This window comes from Xiphias gladius, chromosome 1, assembly GCF_016859285.1.
Source record: "Xiphias gladius isolate SHS-SW01 ecotype Sanya breed wild chromosome 1, ASM1685928v1, whole genome shotgun sequence".
Taxonomy (NCBI): domain Eukaryota; kingdom Metazoa; phylum Chordata; class Actinopteri; order Istiophoriformes; family Xiphiidae; genus Xiphias; species Xiphias gladius.
In genome coordinates, this window is record NC_053400.1 from 20152134 (window position 1) to 20168822 (window position 16689).

At 38.8% G+C, this 16689-nt stretch overlaps 1 protein-coding gene across 2 annotated transcripts; it reads right to left on the reverse strand.

Moving 5' to 3' along the window:
- Window positions 1-357: 357 nt before the first annotated feature.
- Window positions 358-15798, reverse strand: swap70a (switching B cell complex subunit SWAP70a). Of its 2 annotated transcripts, none has more exons than XM_040136130.1 (12): window positions 15593-15798; window positions 12833-12973; window positions 11317-11490; window positions 10944-11168; window positions 10185-10331; window positions 9812-9920; window positions 9438-9619; window positions 8238-8345; window positions 7443-7609; window positions 6855-7053; window positions 4903-4999; window positions 358-3756 (listed from the first exon to the last, which is right to left on the reverse strand). In XM_040136130.1, exons 1-12 carry the CDS (start codon window positions 15686-15688, stop codon window positions 3638-3640), a joined length of 1764 nt encoding a protein of 587 aa, XP_039992064.1. In that variant the 5' UTR covers window positions 15689-15798; the 3' UTR covers window positions 358-3637. The 2 variants fall into 2 exon arrangements, with proteins under 2 accessions (XP_039992064.1, XP_039992074.1); XM_040136140.1 differs by having other exon boundaries at window positions 11317-11431; window positions 15593-15690.
- Window positions 15799-16689: the final 891 nt, after the last annotated feature.

Here is a 16689-nt window from a genome sequence, read left to right on the forward strand (position 1 = left end):
CAAATCAGTTTCCATGAGGATATTTTGGACAGGAATCAGATGAATTTGTTATGGGCATTAGGGCACTTTTCGGACACACGGGGTGTGGGTGAGACAGCTAGAGATTTATTTTTGGAATGCCGAGGGCTTGTGCAATTTAGCTACGGCGATTAAAACCTCCCATTTCTGAGAATAGTCTTCACAAAAAAATGAGTCACATTTTTCTCAGATTCTGGGATATAAATACCTCGTATAGAAGAAATGTGAACAGCAAATCTATTTATCACATACCAGATTGACAATTCAAGACAAATGCTACGATGAAAATCAATCATTGACTGTTAATTCCAATCTTTTTGAATATTTCTTTTTTCTAATGTGTTAAATGTTGTCATTGTGCACCAATTGAAGAACTGTCACCCCAACGAACAAAGACGTGCGTAACGGAAGAGCCGTGTGGATTACTTGATCTGTTTTGGTGATAAACCACATTCCGAGTTACAGTATTAGATCAGAGATCTGGGCAATCTGTCTGTATAGCTGATCTTATCAGTAACCCGACGGTATAAAGAGATCTGCATGGTGCTGACTGTTGAATCAGTTTATGAATGCAGGTTCTTATCTCGTCTCCTGCTCTGGCAACTCTGAACTCAACTTGAACTGTCTCTTTCCTTCCAGCTCCCTTCTCAAAGGAGGACAAATTGAGTTGGTTTGAGAGTTTTTACGTCAGAAACTAAAGATGCTCATTGTGCAGGCTGGCTCGCAGACACGAGACAAACAGGCACCCACAACTTCGTCCCTTTTCTCACTGAGGTATGAGGGTGAGGATGACAAATGTGAGGTGTGCGTGTGAGAACAGTGATCCTTTGTTGCATATACTGATTTGTTTTGACACAGATGCAGCAAAACTGAGACCTAGCTGCTGCACATCACGTGCGTCAAGTGTGATTAATCTTGTTTTTGCGGCAACTGGAACAATGAAGTCATATTGTACAACACCTACAGACCTGTCATACAAACAGGCAGGTACGTGGGATGCCATGATCCAACCTTTTCTCTCCGATATTGTTTCCAGTACCTCATCTCGGAGCTATCTGCCAATCCTGAGCATCAATCTACAACAGGTGCTCTCTTTCTCTCCCGAATTGAAAATCTGTAAACCACAGTGTGAGCAACTTACTGGAATCCTTTTTGTGCGAAGTAACATGGGGTCAGGGGGGGCTGTGGTGCTAGGAGTTGAGTCACTGCGAATTAATGAACGCAAGAAAGAAACTGTACTAAGCGTGCATCGGACATGTCGAGGCTGATACCTGATCTGCTTAATCAGGTTAGTATCAGTACTCATACTCTGATCTGATCCGCCGGATCGGACTGGTGCATCCCTACAGGTTACTGCAATGCTGTTTGAAAAATATGAAATGATGTACCTGACTTAAATTATTAGGCTGCTGACAGTCTATATTTTCTTGCTGTCAACCAATCCCATGAAAAGATCAAAGGCAACACTGAATTGATGGCAGGCTGCTTTAGAAAAAGATTTTTGCCTTTTGAAAAAGTGAAACTATGTACCTGTGATCTGTTTTTAAGATGGGGGTCCTCAGGAACAAACAGGTTTGGGGTTGAGTGCCACCAACATGGTTTTGGTCAGAATAACACCAGGCTTAGCTTTTCAGAGTGAAAAATACAAGGGCCCTGAAACATCTGGACAACATGGCTGTTTTTAAGAATACCTAACACTGGTGAGTACATTGAGCTTTCCCAGTTAAAAGGCTGAAGCCACCATCATGACCCAGTGGTGGAGACACACTGAGGCTCCTAAAACATCCTTAAAATATCACCCATGCGGTGTTTTTCTCGCTTTTAAGCAAAAGACTGTGTTTGTCAGACTCCGATCCCTGCTCAGTTAACAGACTGAGGATCCTGTTCATATGGCGACATCTGGTGGACACAGTTCATCATGATCAAGACATAGATAATTCGTAATGAGTGAAGTAAGAGAAGAGAAAAAGGTAAAGCTTCTTGCATTCTTCAGAGACACATTTAGTGTCTTTATTTGTAAACAGCCTCTCCTCACCCTATGATATGGGGGGACCTCTGAAATAAAACAGCCATCCACTTTCATAAAAAATAGATGGTGTTTTATTTTTTATTTTTTTTCATCTTAGTTATGACTGTAACAGACGCAATTCACTCAACTTTAGCTAATAAACCGAGCTAGAGTGGAAAATTTGTTATACTCTGCTCAATATAAGTAAAATGCTCCATATTTTCATTAGTTTACATCATAACAAATTTATGTCAAAACACAAAAACACCAGTGCACCACACTGTATTCAGCACACGTTTTGGGCTGTCTTGCCTTCATCGGCGTGGTGCCTGAGGACACCGCCGCAGATATCTCTGGGCAATTGAAGGTATGTTAGTCAAAGAGAGGGGGAGATTTAGAAAAGCTGCTTCTTAATATGAGGGAGGCACTCTGGATTTATAAACTGGACACTTATGGATTAAATGAGGAATTCAACTTGAAGCAATTTCTTTAGAGACTACTGGATTATATTTGATCTCCACTGACAAGATTTCTTTGAGAGCTATTGGAAATTTAGCTCTTGGATGGATGTGCTCAAGTGCAGATAGACTGGAATTAGTTAGGTCAGTTAAGTGATAAAAGTGATTTAAATACGCTGTGTTTTGAAAGAGTAGTCTGGATAGTTAGGTTGAAAGAATACAGAATTTGATTACTTGTATTAAAAAATGGATATTCAACCTTTTTACCCATTGATTAAGGATGAAAAGATGAAAGATGAAGTTTATTCATAACAGAATGTTGTGAAACGTTGATTGTAATGTCACACTCCGCATGGTCCGAGAATAAAGAAAATGAGGATTGTAATTTTTTTTTCATATAATTGATCAAAGTATTGTATGTAAATAAACTGGAAACAGCCTCAGACACCATCCTGATGAAGTCAAGAAAGCAAAAGAAGTTTTGTGAATAAAGAGTGATGTGCTGCTTGCAGAGCTTACAACATGTTTCATTTTTTGATGGACTTGCTTTGAAGCTCACACCTCGTCTGCACTTTGCTGTGATCACGTTCTCAAAGTAACAAATTATTAAAACACAAAACATGAAAAAACTGCAAAGTAGTTAAATTAAACATAGCATATGAAATGAGAAAGGAGGGAGTGATATTACACAAGAAGAAATTAAACTGAGCAAAAAACAAGTGTACGAGAATAGGAATGTTTGACAATATAAACCTTCTTGGGGCTTTCAATCACATCTCACAGTCTTCATCAGTGGATGAAGTTTGCTCAATTGTCATAGAGATGGAACAGATGTCGTTACTTGACCCATCATCACCAGAAAAAAGCTGGTAAGTGGACCTTGACTTTAGATGATTTTGTCAGACTACTACTTCCATGGTCAAGAATGAACTTTTGATGCTTGAACGTAATTTGTTTTTGTTATAAAACCAACTGATGAAATGCAGTTAATCCAGGCTTTACATTTAAAAGAATCCCAGCTATCATGTGGCTCAGTACGTTCATGTTATCAAACTTATTCTGACCTGAAATGTGACAGTTCAGGCTCCTCAGTTAATTACAATCAGAGTTTTCCCGATCAGCATATGCATCATCCATCTGTCATAGTGAGTGTTCACTGAGCCTGAGCCCCCTGGTTCTTACTCTCCTGCCATGACTTCTTCCTCATCTCAAGCTCAGTGTCAGTGAACGATGCTGGACCCCAGTTAGTGATCTTCTGAGGTCCTTTATGACCTGAAAGACCAGGTTAAAAGAGAGGGGATGAATATCTTTTAACAAAATGTTCTTAAAAACAAATCACTGATACAAAACTGTTCATAAAGCAGAACACTGTTTGCCATTTTTTGCTTCATTTTTGTGTCACTCTGGATTCATAAACTGACCTAACGGGCTTCTGGATGCACTTAGACCTTTAATTAGTCTGAAGCAGAACCAAGTAATAAGAGAGGACTGAGTTTGAGCCAAGTGAGCACAGGACTGAGGTACTTTGCTGCACCTTTCAGTATAAAAAGGGTTTCTGGAGCGTTCACCAAGTTGAATTTAAGACTTTTTAATACCATATAGTATGCAATTTATTACCTGTTCTGCAGTCATAGTGGCCAAAATATGAAAGTATAAAGTAAAAAAAATAGGAATGATATGGTTCAGCTTTTTTTCAGTACTCCCCTGCAGTTATGGCTGCAACCATTGATTATTATTATCAAATGGTCTGACAGTTATTATCCCGATTAGTCATTTGACCTATGATATGTCAGAAAAGTTTTTAAAATGTCCATCACTTTTTTCCAGAGTTATGTCTTCAGATGTCATGTTGTAAAGACCAACAGTCAGATATTCAATCTACAATGGTATCAAGCACGGAAATCCTCACACTAGAGAAGTTGTGACCAAGAAAATAGTTGGCATTTTTCTTTAAAAAAAAGACTTAATGATTAAGCAATCAAAATAGATTCCAAATAATGAATTAATCTTCTGTCGATTAACTAATCATTCTTTATCAAATATAGCAATGATTCCTAATAACATATTAACTGAATTAACACAACTTGGACCTGGATAAGCAGCAAAAATGGAAGGCTAGATTAACTAATCAATAATGATCAATAATTAAGTTAATTTAAGTTTCTGAAACACTGACTGAAACTTCACAAAAAATGACTGAACAGCCTCCAGCAGCACATTCCACTGGCGCAACAATCCCACTTTTAGTTTACAGGTGTATAACGTCATCTGACAGCCAGGCACCACATACAGAAACATACAAAAAAGACTTGAATGAGAGTTAAGACTTTAATACCTTCGAAGGCCTATTGAAGCTACAAGACTGTAAATTTGTGAATTTACTAATAACCACTGATGAGCGACCATCAATCCCCCTACCTGGCTGGATGAGACGCACCAGCCCCTCATGTTTGGCCACCTTGTCTTTCCAAGTCTTTGTTTTGTTTGCTGCTCGTTCAAGCTTCCTCGACGACTCCTATATATGAGAAAGAAAGAGGGAGATGGATACAGACCATATGAACTTTGAGGAGATGTCAGCAGAGAACAGAAAGGTGGATAAATGGCTAGTAAGGACATTATGAGATCATCCAGTAGGGAGCGCAGTTGCTGGTGCTAAAAACTGAGTGATTGTCTCTTATTTGTTGGCTTATGAGAAGATGAGAAAGCTATGCTCTTTTTGCACCAAAACGTTTTAATTTTAATGAAACTGATCAGATTTTATGGATTCCTGTGCATTTGTATTTTTTGCTGAAGTTTTTTTTAGTGTTGAAACAAGGTCATGGTTTTTTTTCCCTCTGTTACCATCTGTTACATTCCCCCCTAGGTGAATGTAATAGTTGACTTGGTAAAGTGTATTTATGTGCTGTGTTGATCTAGATCCTCCTTCCTTGTGCTATTGATTGACCTGCAGCCAATCAGTCCACCTGGGGGTATATAAGGACTGAGGACCTACAGGTGAGTCTCTCTTGTTCACTTGGTGCCGCCTTGCTTATGCCCTGAGTATAGAGCTCTGGAAAAAATTAAGAGACCACTTCAAAATTAACACTTTCTCTGGTTTTACTATTTATAGGTATGTGTTTGAATAAAATGAACATTTTTGTTTTATTCTATAAACTACTGACAACATTTCTCCCAAATTGTAAATAAAAATATTGTCCTTTAGAGCAGTTATTTGCAGAAAATGACAAAACGTCAAAATAACAAAAACGATGCAGTGTTTTCCGACCACAAATAATGCAAAGAAAACAACTTCATATTCATTTTTAAACACAATACTAATGTTGTGGATTTGTTTCTAGTTTGGGTTGTTATTATGGCCTGGGCTCACCCTAAATATAAATTATGCTTTGAACACCGGCAATAAAAGATTGAAAACTTGAGCAAAGTGACGCCTCAGATCCTTCATCTAGTTTTATGTTACTCCCCTTTCATCAGACCAACTTGGGGTCATAACACTTTTGTGAAAATAAAGATATTGAATTAAAATAACTGTTCACTTATTATTGAAGTTTAATCATTATTTTGTGCCGGTCACTGTGGCCCAGACCGTTCTACCTCCATATGTCATTCATTCAATCATTGCTTAGGCTTCTGTCTTAAAATAGCAGTTCCATCACTAAAAATTCATTAGTATTTAATTATTCTGACTGTACACTATGTTATGTCCCTCTTGCTCCTCTTTATTGGCTGAATGCAGGTCTGTTGAGATGACTAGAAGCTTATTTTCCTCAAAAAAGCAACAACCAAGTAAGCTTTTATACAGTCCCCTTAAGCTGGACCCAAGTGGAGGACAGCAGCTAAGAAATGTATACTGCTACGATGAAGTCTGACTAAGCTCCTACACTAGAGCGATGGTGGAATGAACTTATACTGCACCTCAGAAAAAATCATGTTTGGTGGGAATGGGAAAACGGATCTACTCTGAAGAATCTGGGGTTTAGTAATACAAAAAATCCCTACAATAAATGTGAGCTATGGGTGAAAGTAGAGATAAAAAAAATAGAATGCTAGGTAAAATGTATAGCTGTAGTCTAAACTCGGCACAAGCTGAGCCACGTGGAGTTGGGTGTATTTGTAGGGACAAATATTGTAACCCTTTCATTGTATTTTTTTCTGATTTTCTACTTTTAATGAGCTTAATTAAGTGGAAAGGAAAAAATGCCACAAATGTGGGAAAACAAGTCAAGCTGTATTATCAGATACATGACTATTGCCTTCAGCCAAACAGAAATTGAAGAATAAAACCATTTCTGATGCCAGGGGACAATTCATCAATGAATTCATCATGGGACAAACAACGAATCTTTGTAAACCTCCACGTGTGGCCTGACCTCATACTGCACCAGTGCTCCCTGCCGCTCCTTCTCCAGTCTCTCCAGCTGCAGCATGGCTGTCTGAAGTTCTCTCTCCTGGGCCAGCTGCCCGGCAACCAGCTCCTGCTTCTCAGCCTCAGTCTGAGACAGCTCCCTCTGCTGCTGCAGGTGGATCTGCTCCAGCTCTGCCCTCTTTGTTGCCTCCTCCTCCAGCAGCCTGCAAAGGAACACACAGCAAGGATACTTCAGTTTTGTTTGTTGTTTTTTTTAGTTACTTTTTCTTTACTCACTTGACTCCTATTCAGGATGGAGGCCAATGAGGAGCTGGAGCAAGAATACATGGTTGGAAAGTGTGGAAAAATCAGACTGTTTGTTTATAACAAGCATAGAGCACAGACAATCACACACTAGAGAACCCTGTTTACTATAAAGGGCAGTGTCAAAAAGTCATCATTAACAGCTTAAAGAGGACTGCCAATCTATTGAACTGGTTTGTATTATATTAAACAGGTCTTCATATAACTGTATTTACATCCTCCATTTATCAACACACTGTCCAGTGTGTGTGTGTGTGTATTTGTGCGAGTGTGTGTGCGTGCGAGTGACCTGCTCTGCAGTTTTCGCATGGTCTCTGCATCCTGCTTGGCCTGCCTCTCGTCTTCTAAGGCCTCCTCGAGCCGATGGTACATGTCCTCCAGCTCCCGGACGCGCTGCAGGTACTGCTCCAGTTCACTGGACTTCTGAGCCACCTGCTCCTCCATCTGCTGACGCACCTGAGCAAAACACACACACACACACACCCACACACATACACATACACACACACACACACACACACACACACACACACACACACACACACACACACACACACACACACACACACACACACACACATAAAGTAGAGATTATTTCTTACACACAACTGCACATACAGGCTTTGAACTGAGCCAAAAATCTGTAAATAATCATAAAATCTTCACATTCTGTACTGTATCTACATCCCCTTACATGTTGCTACAACAATGCAATCTCAACTGAGCAATCAATAAAGTTTATTTTATATTACAAAGGGATTTATCTGTGTAGTCACTGAATTAAAATGATGGTTAATAAGAATCAGTGCATCTGACACTTAGCCAAAAAATGACTCAACATCATGGGATATATGATTTAAATTATTTTTAGCTTGTTTCCTGGAAGGACAGAACCACAGACGGGTGATGGTGACTTCATCAGAAGATAAAAATAAAAACAAAACACAGCTTTAGTTTAACACGCTCAATAGTGTTCATTCTGACCCTTTGACGAAACCATGTTTCACCACATAGCAGTGTATCGCTCATGAGCCCACATTAACGGGACAGAGTTGTTGGAGGCAGAACCAGGCACAGTGGTTACCATTTTCTCTCTCTCAAGGTCCAGTCTGTAGCGATCCTGTAAGTCTAACTGAGTCTTCTTCCTCATGTGCTCCTCCAATGCTGCTTTAGCCGCAGCTTCTTCCATTTTCTATGAAGCAAAAAAGGAAAGAGTTGTTACTTCTCCCCTTGACTGGAGGCCTTATCCCTCTGAGAGGCTGCAAGGGGAAATCCTTTGCAAACAAACAACACTTAATACAGAAACTTGTGTTTGTTTTATGAGGAAGCTGAGGATGAAAGTCAACGGCAACTTTTCTCTTTCCTTGTAATTTCTTTTATTTAGTATTTCAGTTAGTAACACCAGGGTGTATTTAGCAAGAGATTCAAGTATTTAAAAATGGAATGTGACTTTTCACATAATCAGTAATTGGGCTTATAAAGATACATTAGCTTCTGACGTTTGAAAAAAAAAAAAAGCCATCTGGCAGGGTAAAAGGAGAAGTGAGAAATAATCAATAATCTGCTGCAGCCCAAACGATTAACCTCACATGCCTGGCCCTCCAGCAGATGCAGGTGTCCCTGACTTGTCCAAAATGTCTTTTGCATGGTAGGTTTTACTTCCCTTTTCATTGTGAATGTTTTGCTGCATCATGCGTGTTTGTTTTTTAAAATGGGTGTTCAGGTTATTTTTAAACCAGAATATGTGAAAATAAAAGTAGACAAAGTTGTTACTCCTCTTGCTGGTAATGGAGTTATACCAACCCTCAGGTCATCAGTAAGAAAGATCAAATCTTTTCACATGATTTAATCGTATGTTTTATCATCTAGATCCAAGATTTACAAAGTTTCCCAGACTAATCTCCTAAAGCTCCATATTTGTACTTACAATAAAGAACATCTTTTCTCATATTTAGTTTTGTTTAATGCTTGTCAGTATCACATTTCTCATAATTACCTATAGGGGTTAGATATAATGTGCATAGTTTAAAGCTGCCCTGCAGTACATACTGCATTTACAGCTTATTATGTTCAGTTTTTAAAACTGTGTCAGAGAGGACTGGATTTATTCTCATGTGCTCTTTGTATATTTTTGAAGCTGTAGATTTTAGTGTTGTTGTATTAGACTGCAAAAAAGATATCAAATTTTAAAAAGTTCAAAGTAGGACTTTTGGAACATCGATTGGTCCACAGTGGAGCGCTATATCCCTTTGCGGGGGTCAATATGTTGTAGGCAGAACAGTACCTCTCTCATGGCCTCCAGCTGTCTCTGTTTGTTCTCATTGGCCGCCTGGAGCTGCTTCATCTTCTCCACCAGGTCCTCCTCCTCCGCATAGTGCTTCTGCCGGAGCTCCCTGCGCCTCAGTCGAGCCTCACGGTGAGGAGACAGCAGCCCCAACCTCAGCAGCTGGATGCACGTTTGAATGGCTGAGACAGAGTGAGAGGGGAATCACTGATTGATTTAGCTCCACAACAATCTGACTATAGATGCACTGTTGGATCATTGACTATGACACTCAAAAATTCAAGAGACAATGACAAAGAAAATAAGGAGACAACGATGACAATACTCTTTATGATGTGACAGGGACAGGGAAGTAGAAAATGACTCATCAATACCTTGAATCCATTCCTGCTTCTTCTTTTTATCTGATGCACTGATCTCAAAGCTTTTATCGGTGCATTTGATAATAAACAGGCATTTCTTCCCGTCTTTATCTGGCAAAGACTGCAGGAGAGAAAAGTATTATGGCACCCTCAGTGGCCTCATACTAAATATCCAAAACCAGTTGGGTTTGACCGTGTTGATTCTACTTCTGAACTGAATTAAATCCTTCAAGAAATGTCAGTTCGAATGTTCGTCATCATTTAGAAACAAAAAGGGACTTCAAATGATTTAGTCAGTACAATATTGTTGACATATTATACATTACATATTGTAAATAGATAACAAATCACCAATCAACCAAACTATACAGCTGAACAGGTTAACCTCCACATAGCAGTTTCGGTCCAGAATGATTTTTCCTTTCTTCTCCATGAGATCCTCACAGACATAGTAAGACAGTGAGTTGGGTCGAAGGATAAACCAACGCTCGGTCCAGTTCTTCCTTTTGTGGCCCTTTTTCATCATGTATCCCTTCAAAACACAGTGTGGCATTAAACAAAAGCACTTTGGTCATCTATTAAGTCCACCATAAAAGTGTTAAGCTACTTTGATAATTAATTAAGCAAACAAATGATTAATTTGCCAAAACCAATGGAATATACAGTATGTATATAACACACCATAGATGTAACATATATTAAGTAATATCTTCAAGCATTAGAGGTGAGTAGTTTCAGTAATATCAATTTTTCAACAAAAATGTGCATATTTAGACATTATACATGTGTTTACATTATCATTAAAAATATGAATATTTGAATTATCCCAAACAGGGAACTTTGCTTAATGTTATACAATGGTTTTAGTATATCCAGTATATCTATTATTGTAATAACTGTATCACTTAAAATATTTACAAGATGATATATATATCTATGTACATTTCTGTGTTATTAATGAACTAACCATGCTTACAATTACATTTAGTTTAACTGATACAGACCTGATACTTTTATGGATAACGTTTAATTTGCTCCCTGTGTTTTTGAGAGAATATTTTAATTGCACATTGTCTACTGAAATTCAAAACATAATCAAATAATGGAAGTACACACTACATGTGGGATCAACGTCCTGTCTAACCTGCTTGAGTACATCTAGTATGAGTTCCTGGAAGATCTCATTGATGCCCAGGGACAGGGTCTGGAGGGTCATGCCCTTGCTGAAGTAACCCATCCCCACCAGTTCAATCAGCTCCCAGGCAGTCAGGCAGTTCTTTGTGCTCAGCTGCAGCTTGTAATCTGCAAACTTCTCCTCACTCCATCCACCCCCCATGGTCTCCACCAGCTTTCGCAGAAAGTACTCAATCTAAGGAGATGGACATACATACCATAAAAACCTTGACATAATTTAATTAAAACCATGGTGGAAAGATGGTTAAATATTTCACTTCTTTTAGACTGTTTTCTATGAGGAAAAAAATCCTAGAGAAAACAGCTGCACAAATCTTCCTCACCTCTTCAGTGATGATGACTAGTGGGTATTTGTCTTCTGACAGAAAGTTGAAAATGCACCAGACTTTGAAGGCATCATCATCTGTGATGAGCAGATGTTTAGTGCAGATATTTTTCCTGTAACACAGTGTCCAGCACATCTTGTTGAACTCTAATACATCAAAATCCTCCCGTACCTGTGAATAAAAATGCAGCATCCAGTTAAAGTCAGACTGGTCAGCACCAGTGAGGGCAGTGTGTTTACAATTGCTAAGCAGCAGACTGTTGTTTGTCTCCTTTCAGAACCGTGAGTCTGCAGGATGTGAGGTACAAACCTGATGTAATTAAATGCCTCATTTTTATTCAAGTCAGAGCCTACAAGAGAAAAGCAAGAAAACAGCTTCCAAGTAAAAAGAGTGAAACTCAGGCAGTTTACTAACTGACCTGAGTGTGAGTTTTATAACAATTCACAGATGTGTTTGCATTGTATCACACTATGCTTACTAAGCTGTAGGGCAATAAACTCTGAGAGGATCTAGCCTATTTTATCTACATACTTCTATAGCACAATACCAATAACAACTAACAACGAATAAATAATAGACAAAAACACAATGTTACTCTGGGTATAATAGAAAAGTGGTTGTAACCAATTCCTCTCCTACAGAGCAAAACTGGTCACAATTAGTCATCCTGATCTGTGTCATAGAGTCATCAACAGAGAAGAAGTCTGCGTTGGTGAGTATTTACTATTCCTATCATTTGTGTTACTGTCTAGGTTCTAAAAAAAAAAAAGGCTTTGAGGGCTGTTCATGTCAAAGTGCAACATCATTACTTCTTGGTAATGACTAAAATGTGTCCGTAACCCCATGTATCGAAAACTGTCAAGTACAGAAAACTGGCACTGAATGTCTGATTAGGTTTGTTATCTTGTTTATCAATTCTTTGTTCAGATAGGTCATGATTTTAAGTTATTTGCGCAAAGTTCTTGTACAGCTGCTTGTATTTAGCCAATCTTTAAAATTTTAGAAGTTCTCCTTCTCTTGTTAGATAAAAAAAATGTTAATTATTTTTGTCTTTTCACTTTTACTCGTCTCAGCTTGTCTATCCTTTTGTCAATCCTGAATTCTGCACTAACCATTTATACAATACATTTCTTCTAACTCTTGTTTATGGAATCCTATCGTTTCGTTTTCTGATTTGTAATCACTATCATTGAATTTGTTTCCCAGTTTCAAAACTGCTTCCATTTAAGACTGTTGTGGAGGCCAACTTCCATCTTTAACGTTTAATGGAAGTATGTTAAATTGCTGCATAGCTGTGCACCTTCACACATAGTCAGGGTAGAAGAAAGGTATCAAAAAGATGCAGTTTTGGCATCAGTACCTAAACTCAGGGCTTATATTGGTACTAGTATGAAAAAAAGTCAAACAATACCCAGCCCTAGTTGTCATTTTGGCAAATGATAGCGTGTTGTCTAGACTAAAAACAAAAGACTCTCCCATTCTCCTACAACTCTTTCAGCATCTTTGTCCCCACCTTGTCAAGAATAAACCTGTTGAGGTAAGGCATGTAGCCTTGGTTGGACAGAGGCCCTTTATCATCATCCTTAAAATGCTCTTCGAGGGCCACAGGGTCATGAGGGATCTTCATCACTGTGCACAGGTTGTGAGACAGCACCTGCACAGGTTGCGAGACAGTGAATTAGATACTACAATCATGAGTACTGCAGGTTAGGGGTCATAAAATAACTCAAAACACATTACTATACATTTAGACACTCCTGCAAAATGAACATACATGAGGGTAAGTTGAGGGTGAAGCTTAAAATAAGCCTTGCCGTTTTCAGAGTTTGCTACCACAAATGCAAAAACCTTTTGCTGACATTTGCAAGCATTACTGGTCAAGCATTACTTCAATTCTAAGGTATGAACTTTCACTCCTTAGACTACAAGGTACTTTCTACTTGTTAGTTCAGCTGTAAAACAGAGGACTACGCCCAGCACTGTTTTATTTTAACTATACAACAATGTGGCTTCACATCGACAAGGACCAAGACGAGATTTTAATAACTTCTACTTGCAAAAAGTTTCCTCTGACAGTCCAAAGTGTGGTGGTAGGTAGATGGTGGATAGGTATCTTTAAACTGGCCATCGGTGATATAAAGACTATAAATGAATCTCCAAACATGGGGACTTTAAGAGTTTGCCTGGCCTATGTGAAAAGCATATCTGAAAGATGAAAAACCCTGCAGAATCCTTGAAGTCAGAGCGTGTCTTTGTCAGGCTAAGCTCATAGACAACAGATCCAGCAGGCAAACAAACTCAGACCCAGGGCTTTCATACAGCAAAACACCACCTCTTGCTTAAATTAGCTTTTTTTTTTTTTAAACTCCCTGTGACACACAAGGAAAACACAAATAAGCAGCAACATAAATTAATTAATGGTGGATATTTCAGAGAATCTGACAAGTCGAACGCAACATATTAGTGTCTCTGCAGCAAGTACTGTAGTAAAATATACAGTAATAATATAAAACTACTAATTTAGAAGTAAAAGTCCTGCATCATTTAAATTCATTTTTTACCTCATAACTCAATATCACATAATGACAAAGCGAAAACAGAATTTTAGAAATTCTTGCAATTTTATAATAAAGGAAAAACTGAAATGGCACATTGACGTAAGTATTCAGACCCTTTAGTTGAAGCATCCTCAGCAGCAATAAGCCTGGAGTTTTCTTGGGTATGACGCAACAAGCTTTGCAACCCTGGATTTGGGGATTTACTGCCATTCTCTGCAGATTCTCTCAAACTCTGACAGGTTGGATGGGGACCGTCGGAGGACAGCCATTTTCAGGTCTCTCCAGAGATGTTCAATTGGGTTCAAGTCAGGGCTCTGGCTGGGCCACTCAGGGACTTACAGAGAGTTTTCCCTAAGCCACTCCTGCGTTGTCTTGGCTGTGTGCTTAGGGTCATTGTCCTGTTAGAAGGTGAACCTTCGGCCCAGTCTGAGGTCCTGAGTGCTCTGGACCCGGTTTTCATTAAGGATATCTCTGTACTTTGCTCCATTCTGCTTTCCCTCAAACCTGACCAGTCTCCCTGCTCCTGCCGCTGAAAAGCACCCCCACAGCATGGTGCTGCCACCACCATGCTTTCACCGTTGGGATGGTGACAACAAACAACAAAATGTGAAAAAAGTGAAGGGGTCTGAATACTTTCTGAATGCACCGTATTTCATATTATTTGGGTCTACATAAGTTGATTAATTGATAATTTGTCAGAAATTTGCACCCACTGAATATGAACTATTCCTCGTCCCTCCTTCAACCCGTGGCCCTGGTGTCCCGATTTGTTCTGAAGTTGTGTTTTATCGAATTGCTTCCATTTTGTTCCCTGTGTGTCAAGTAATTAAAACTCAGTAGTATTATTCCATCATAGGAGTAAGGCTGCAACCAACTATTCTTTCCATGATCCATATATCTGCCAGTTACTTTCTTTAATAATCAATTGATTGTTCCGTGAATGAAATGTCAGGAAATCGTGAAAAACACCATATTAACAAATTCAAGTTGCTTTTCTGTCTGTTCAACTGTCCAAAACCCAAAGATGTTGAGTTTATTATAATATAAAACTAGCGAGGCTAGAAAATATTCACATCTGAGAAGCTGGTACCTGATAATTTTTTGCTTTAAAAAAGACTCCAAGGATTAATCAATTATCAGAAGTGTTGCCATTTAAGTTTCTGTCAATCGACAAAAGTGATCAATCAACAAATCATGTCAGTTCTAGCGTAGCAGTTGGTGTCTAGGTGGAGATGATGAAAGCGCCATGTACAGTGGGGGGTACATAGGTCAACCCATACAGAAGCTTCATGTATATGTTGTGTCTATAAACTGAATCAGCAAAGTAACTGGTAACTATAAGTGGAAAAATATAAGCAGTGGTAAAAAAGTTCAATATTTGCCCCTGAAATGTGAGTGTAATTTGAACAAAAGTGATACCTAGCTAAGTAACGTGCGCGCACCTCAGAAGTGTACGTGACTTCAGTATAGTGTAAGTACTTGTACTTACTTTCTACTACCGATACTAAGATAGGGAGTAAAACGCAGTTTATTCGCCAGAGTACGCACGAAATGTCTAGTAGACGAGCTACTGGTGTCACGAAGCCAAGTGGTACTCATGAGATGTGATGGACGTCGCCGTTGGACCGTCAACCGTTACCGTTATCCTCCATGGCGTCTAAAGTGTTCGACGAAAATGGAAGAAAAAAAAACAAAAAAACAGAACTGAAACGCACCTTTAACTGAGACTTGGAAACTTTTCCACGATGATCCACGTCCAGGGCTGTAAAAGCGTGCCAAATGGTTTTCAGAAGCTCCTCTCGAAGCCACATCGTGTCGCTCGGCGGCACCGGAGGACGTCTCCCTTGCGCTCGGGGCTTGTGTGTCAGTCAGTCAGTCAGTGTCCGTGGCTTATTAACTGTCCGCCCCGCAAAGACGGAGCGCAGGGACAAATGTGGTGACAGCGCCACGGAACGTTTGGCAGTTCAAAGCCCTCCAGCCGGGGCTGTGCTCGCTCTACGAACTCAAAACCTCCGGTAAACAGTGGTGGCAAGTAACCACGTACATTTACTCAAGTACAGTACTTAAATACAAATCTGAGGTATTTGACTTGAGTATTTACATGTTGTATACTTTTACTCCACTACATTCATGACAGATGCAGTTACTTTTCAGATTTAAATGTGCATTCATATATATAAACAGCTACAACATTAAAATGCGCCTTACATGTTAATGTATCAATAATTATAATCTAATAATATAATATACAATATATAACTCTGAAAGAGCTCATTCTGCCTAATGAGTACTTTTACTTTCGATATTTCAAGTACATTTTGCTGATAATAGTTTTATTTGTATTTTTAATTAAGGATCTGAATACTTCTTCCACCAAAGCCATGTTAATCCATAGTGCCAAATTTTTGAACAGAGCAGTAACTGACAGCTTTGGTTACACGTTATTTTAAAGATTAGGATTTTCCATTCAAGATATGAGTTAGTTAAATATGATGCACTGTTATAGATTAAAGCACATTAGACTATGTAAAATAGCTCAAATTAGTAGAGCTGCTATGATTAGTTGATTCATCGATTAAACAACAGAAAATTAATCGGTAAATATATTGATAATTGATTTGATTTTTTAAAGTTCCTTTTCAAATAAAAATATCAAACATTTGATGGTTCCCACTTCTTAAATGTGAAAATTTACTTTTCTTTGCCTTGATATTATGATAAATTGGAAAATTTTTGGGTGTTGGTCTGTTGGTTGGACAAAATCAAGCCATTTGAAGACATCACACTGGCCTCTATGAAATTTTGATGGTCA

What these genes read in the sequence shown, in the direction of transcription:
- swap70a (XM_040136130.1), bottom strand. Translation starts at nt 15,688, where the DNA reads ATGTGGCTTCGAGAGGAGCTTCTGAAAACCATTTGGCACGCTTTTACA. An exon ending in ACCGAAACTGCTATGTGGAG is followed by an intron (nt 9,921 to 10,184) that starts GTTAACCTGTTC and finishes TCTCTCCTGCAG; the next exon opens with TCTTTGCCAGATAAAGACGG. An exon ending in AGCTGGAGGCCATGAGAGAG is followed by an intron (nt 8,346 to 9,437) that starts GTACTGTTCTGC and finishes TTTGCTTCATAG; the next exon opens with AAAATGGAAGAAGCTGCGGC.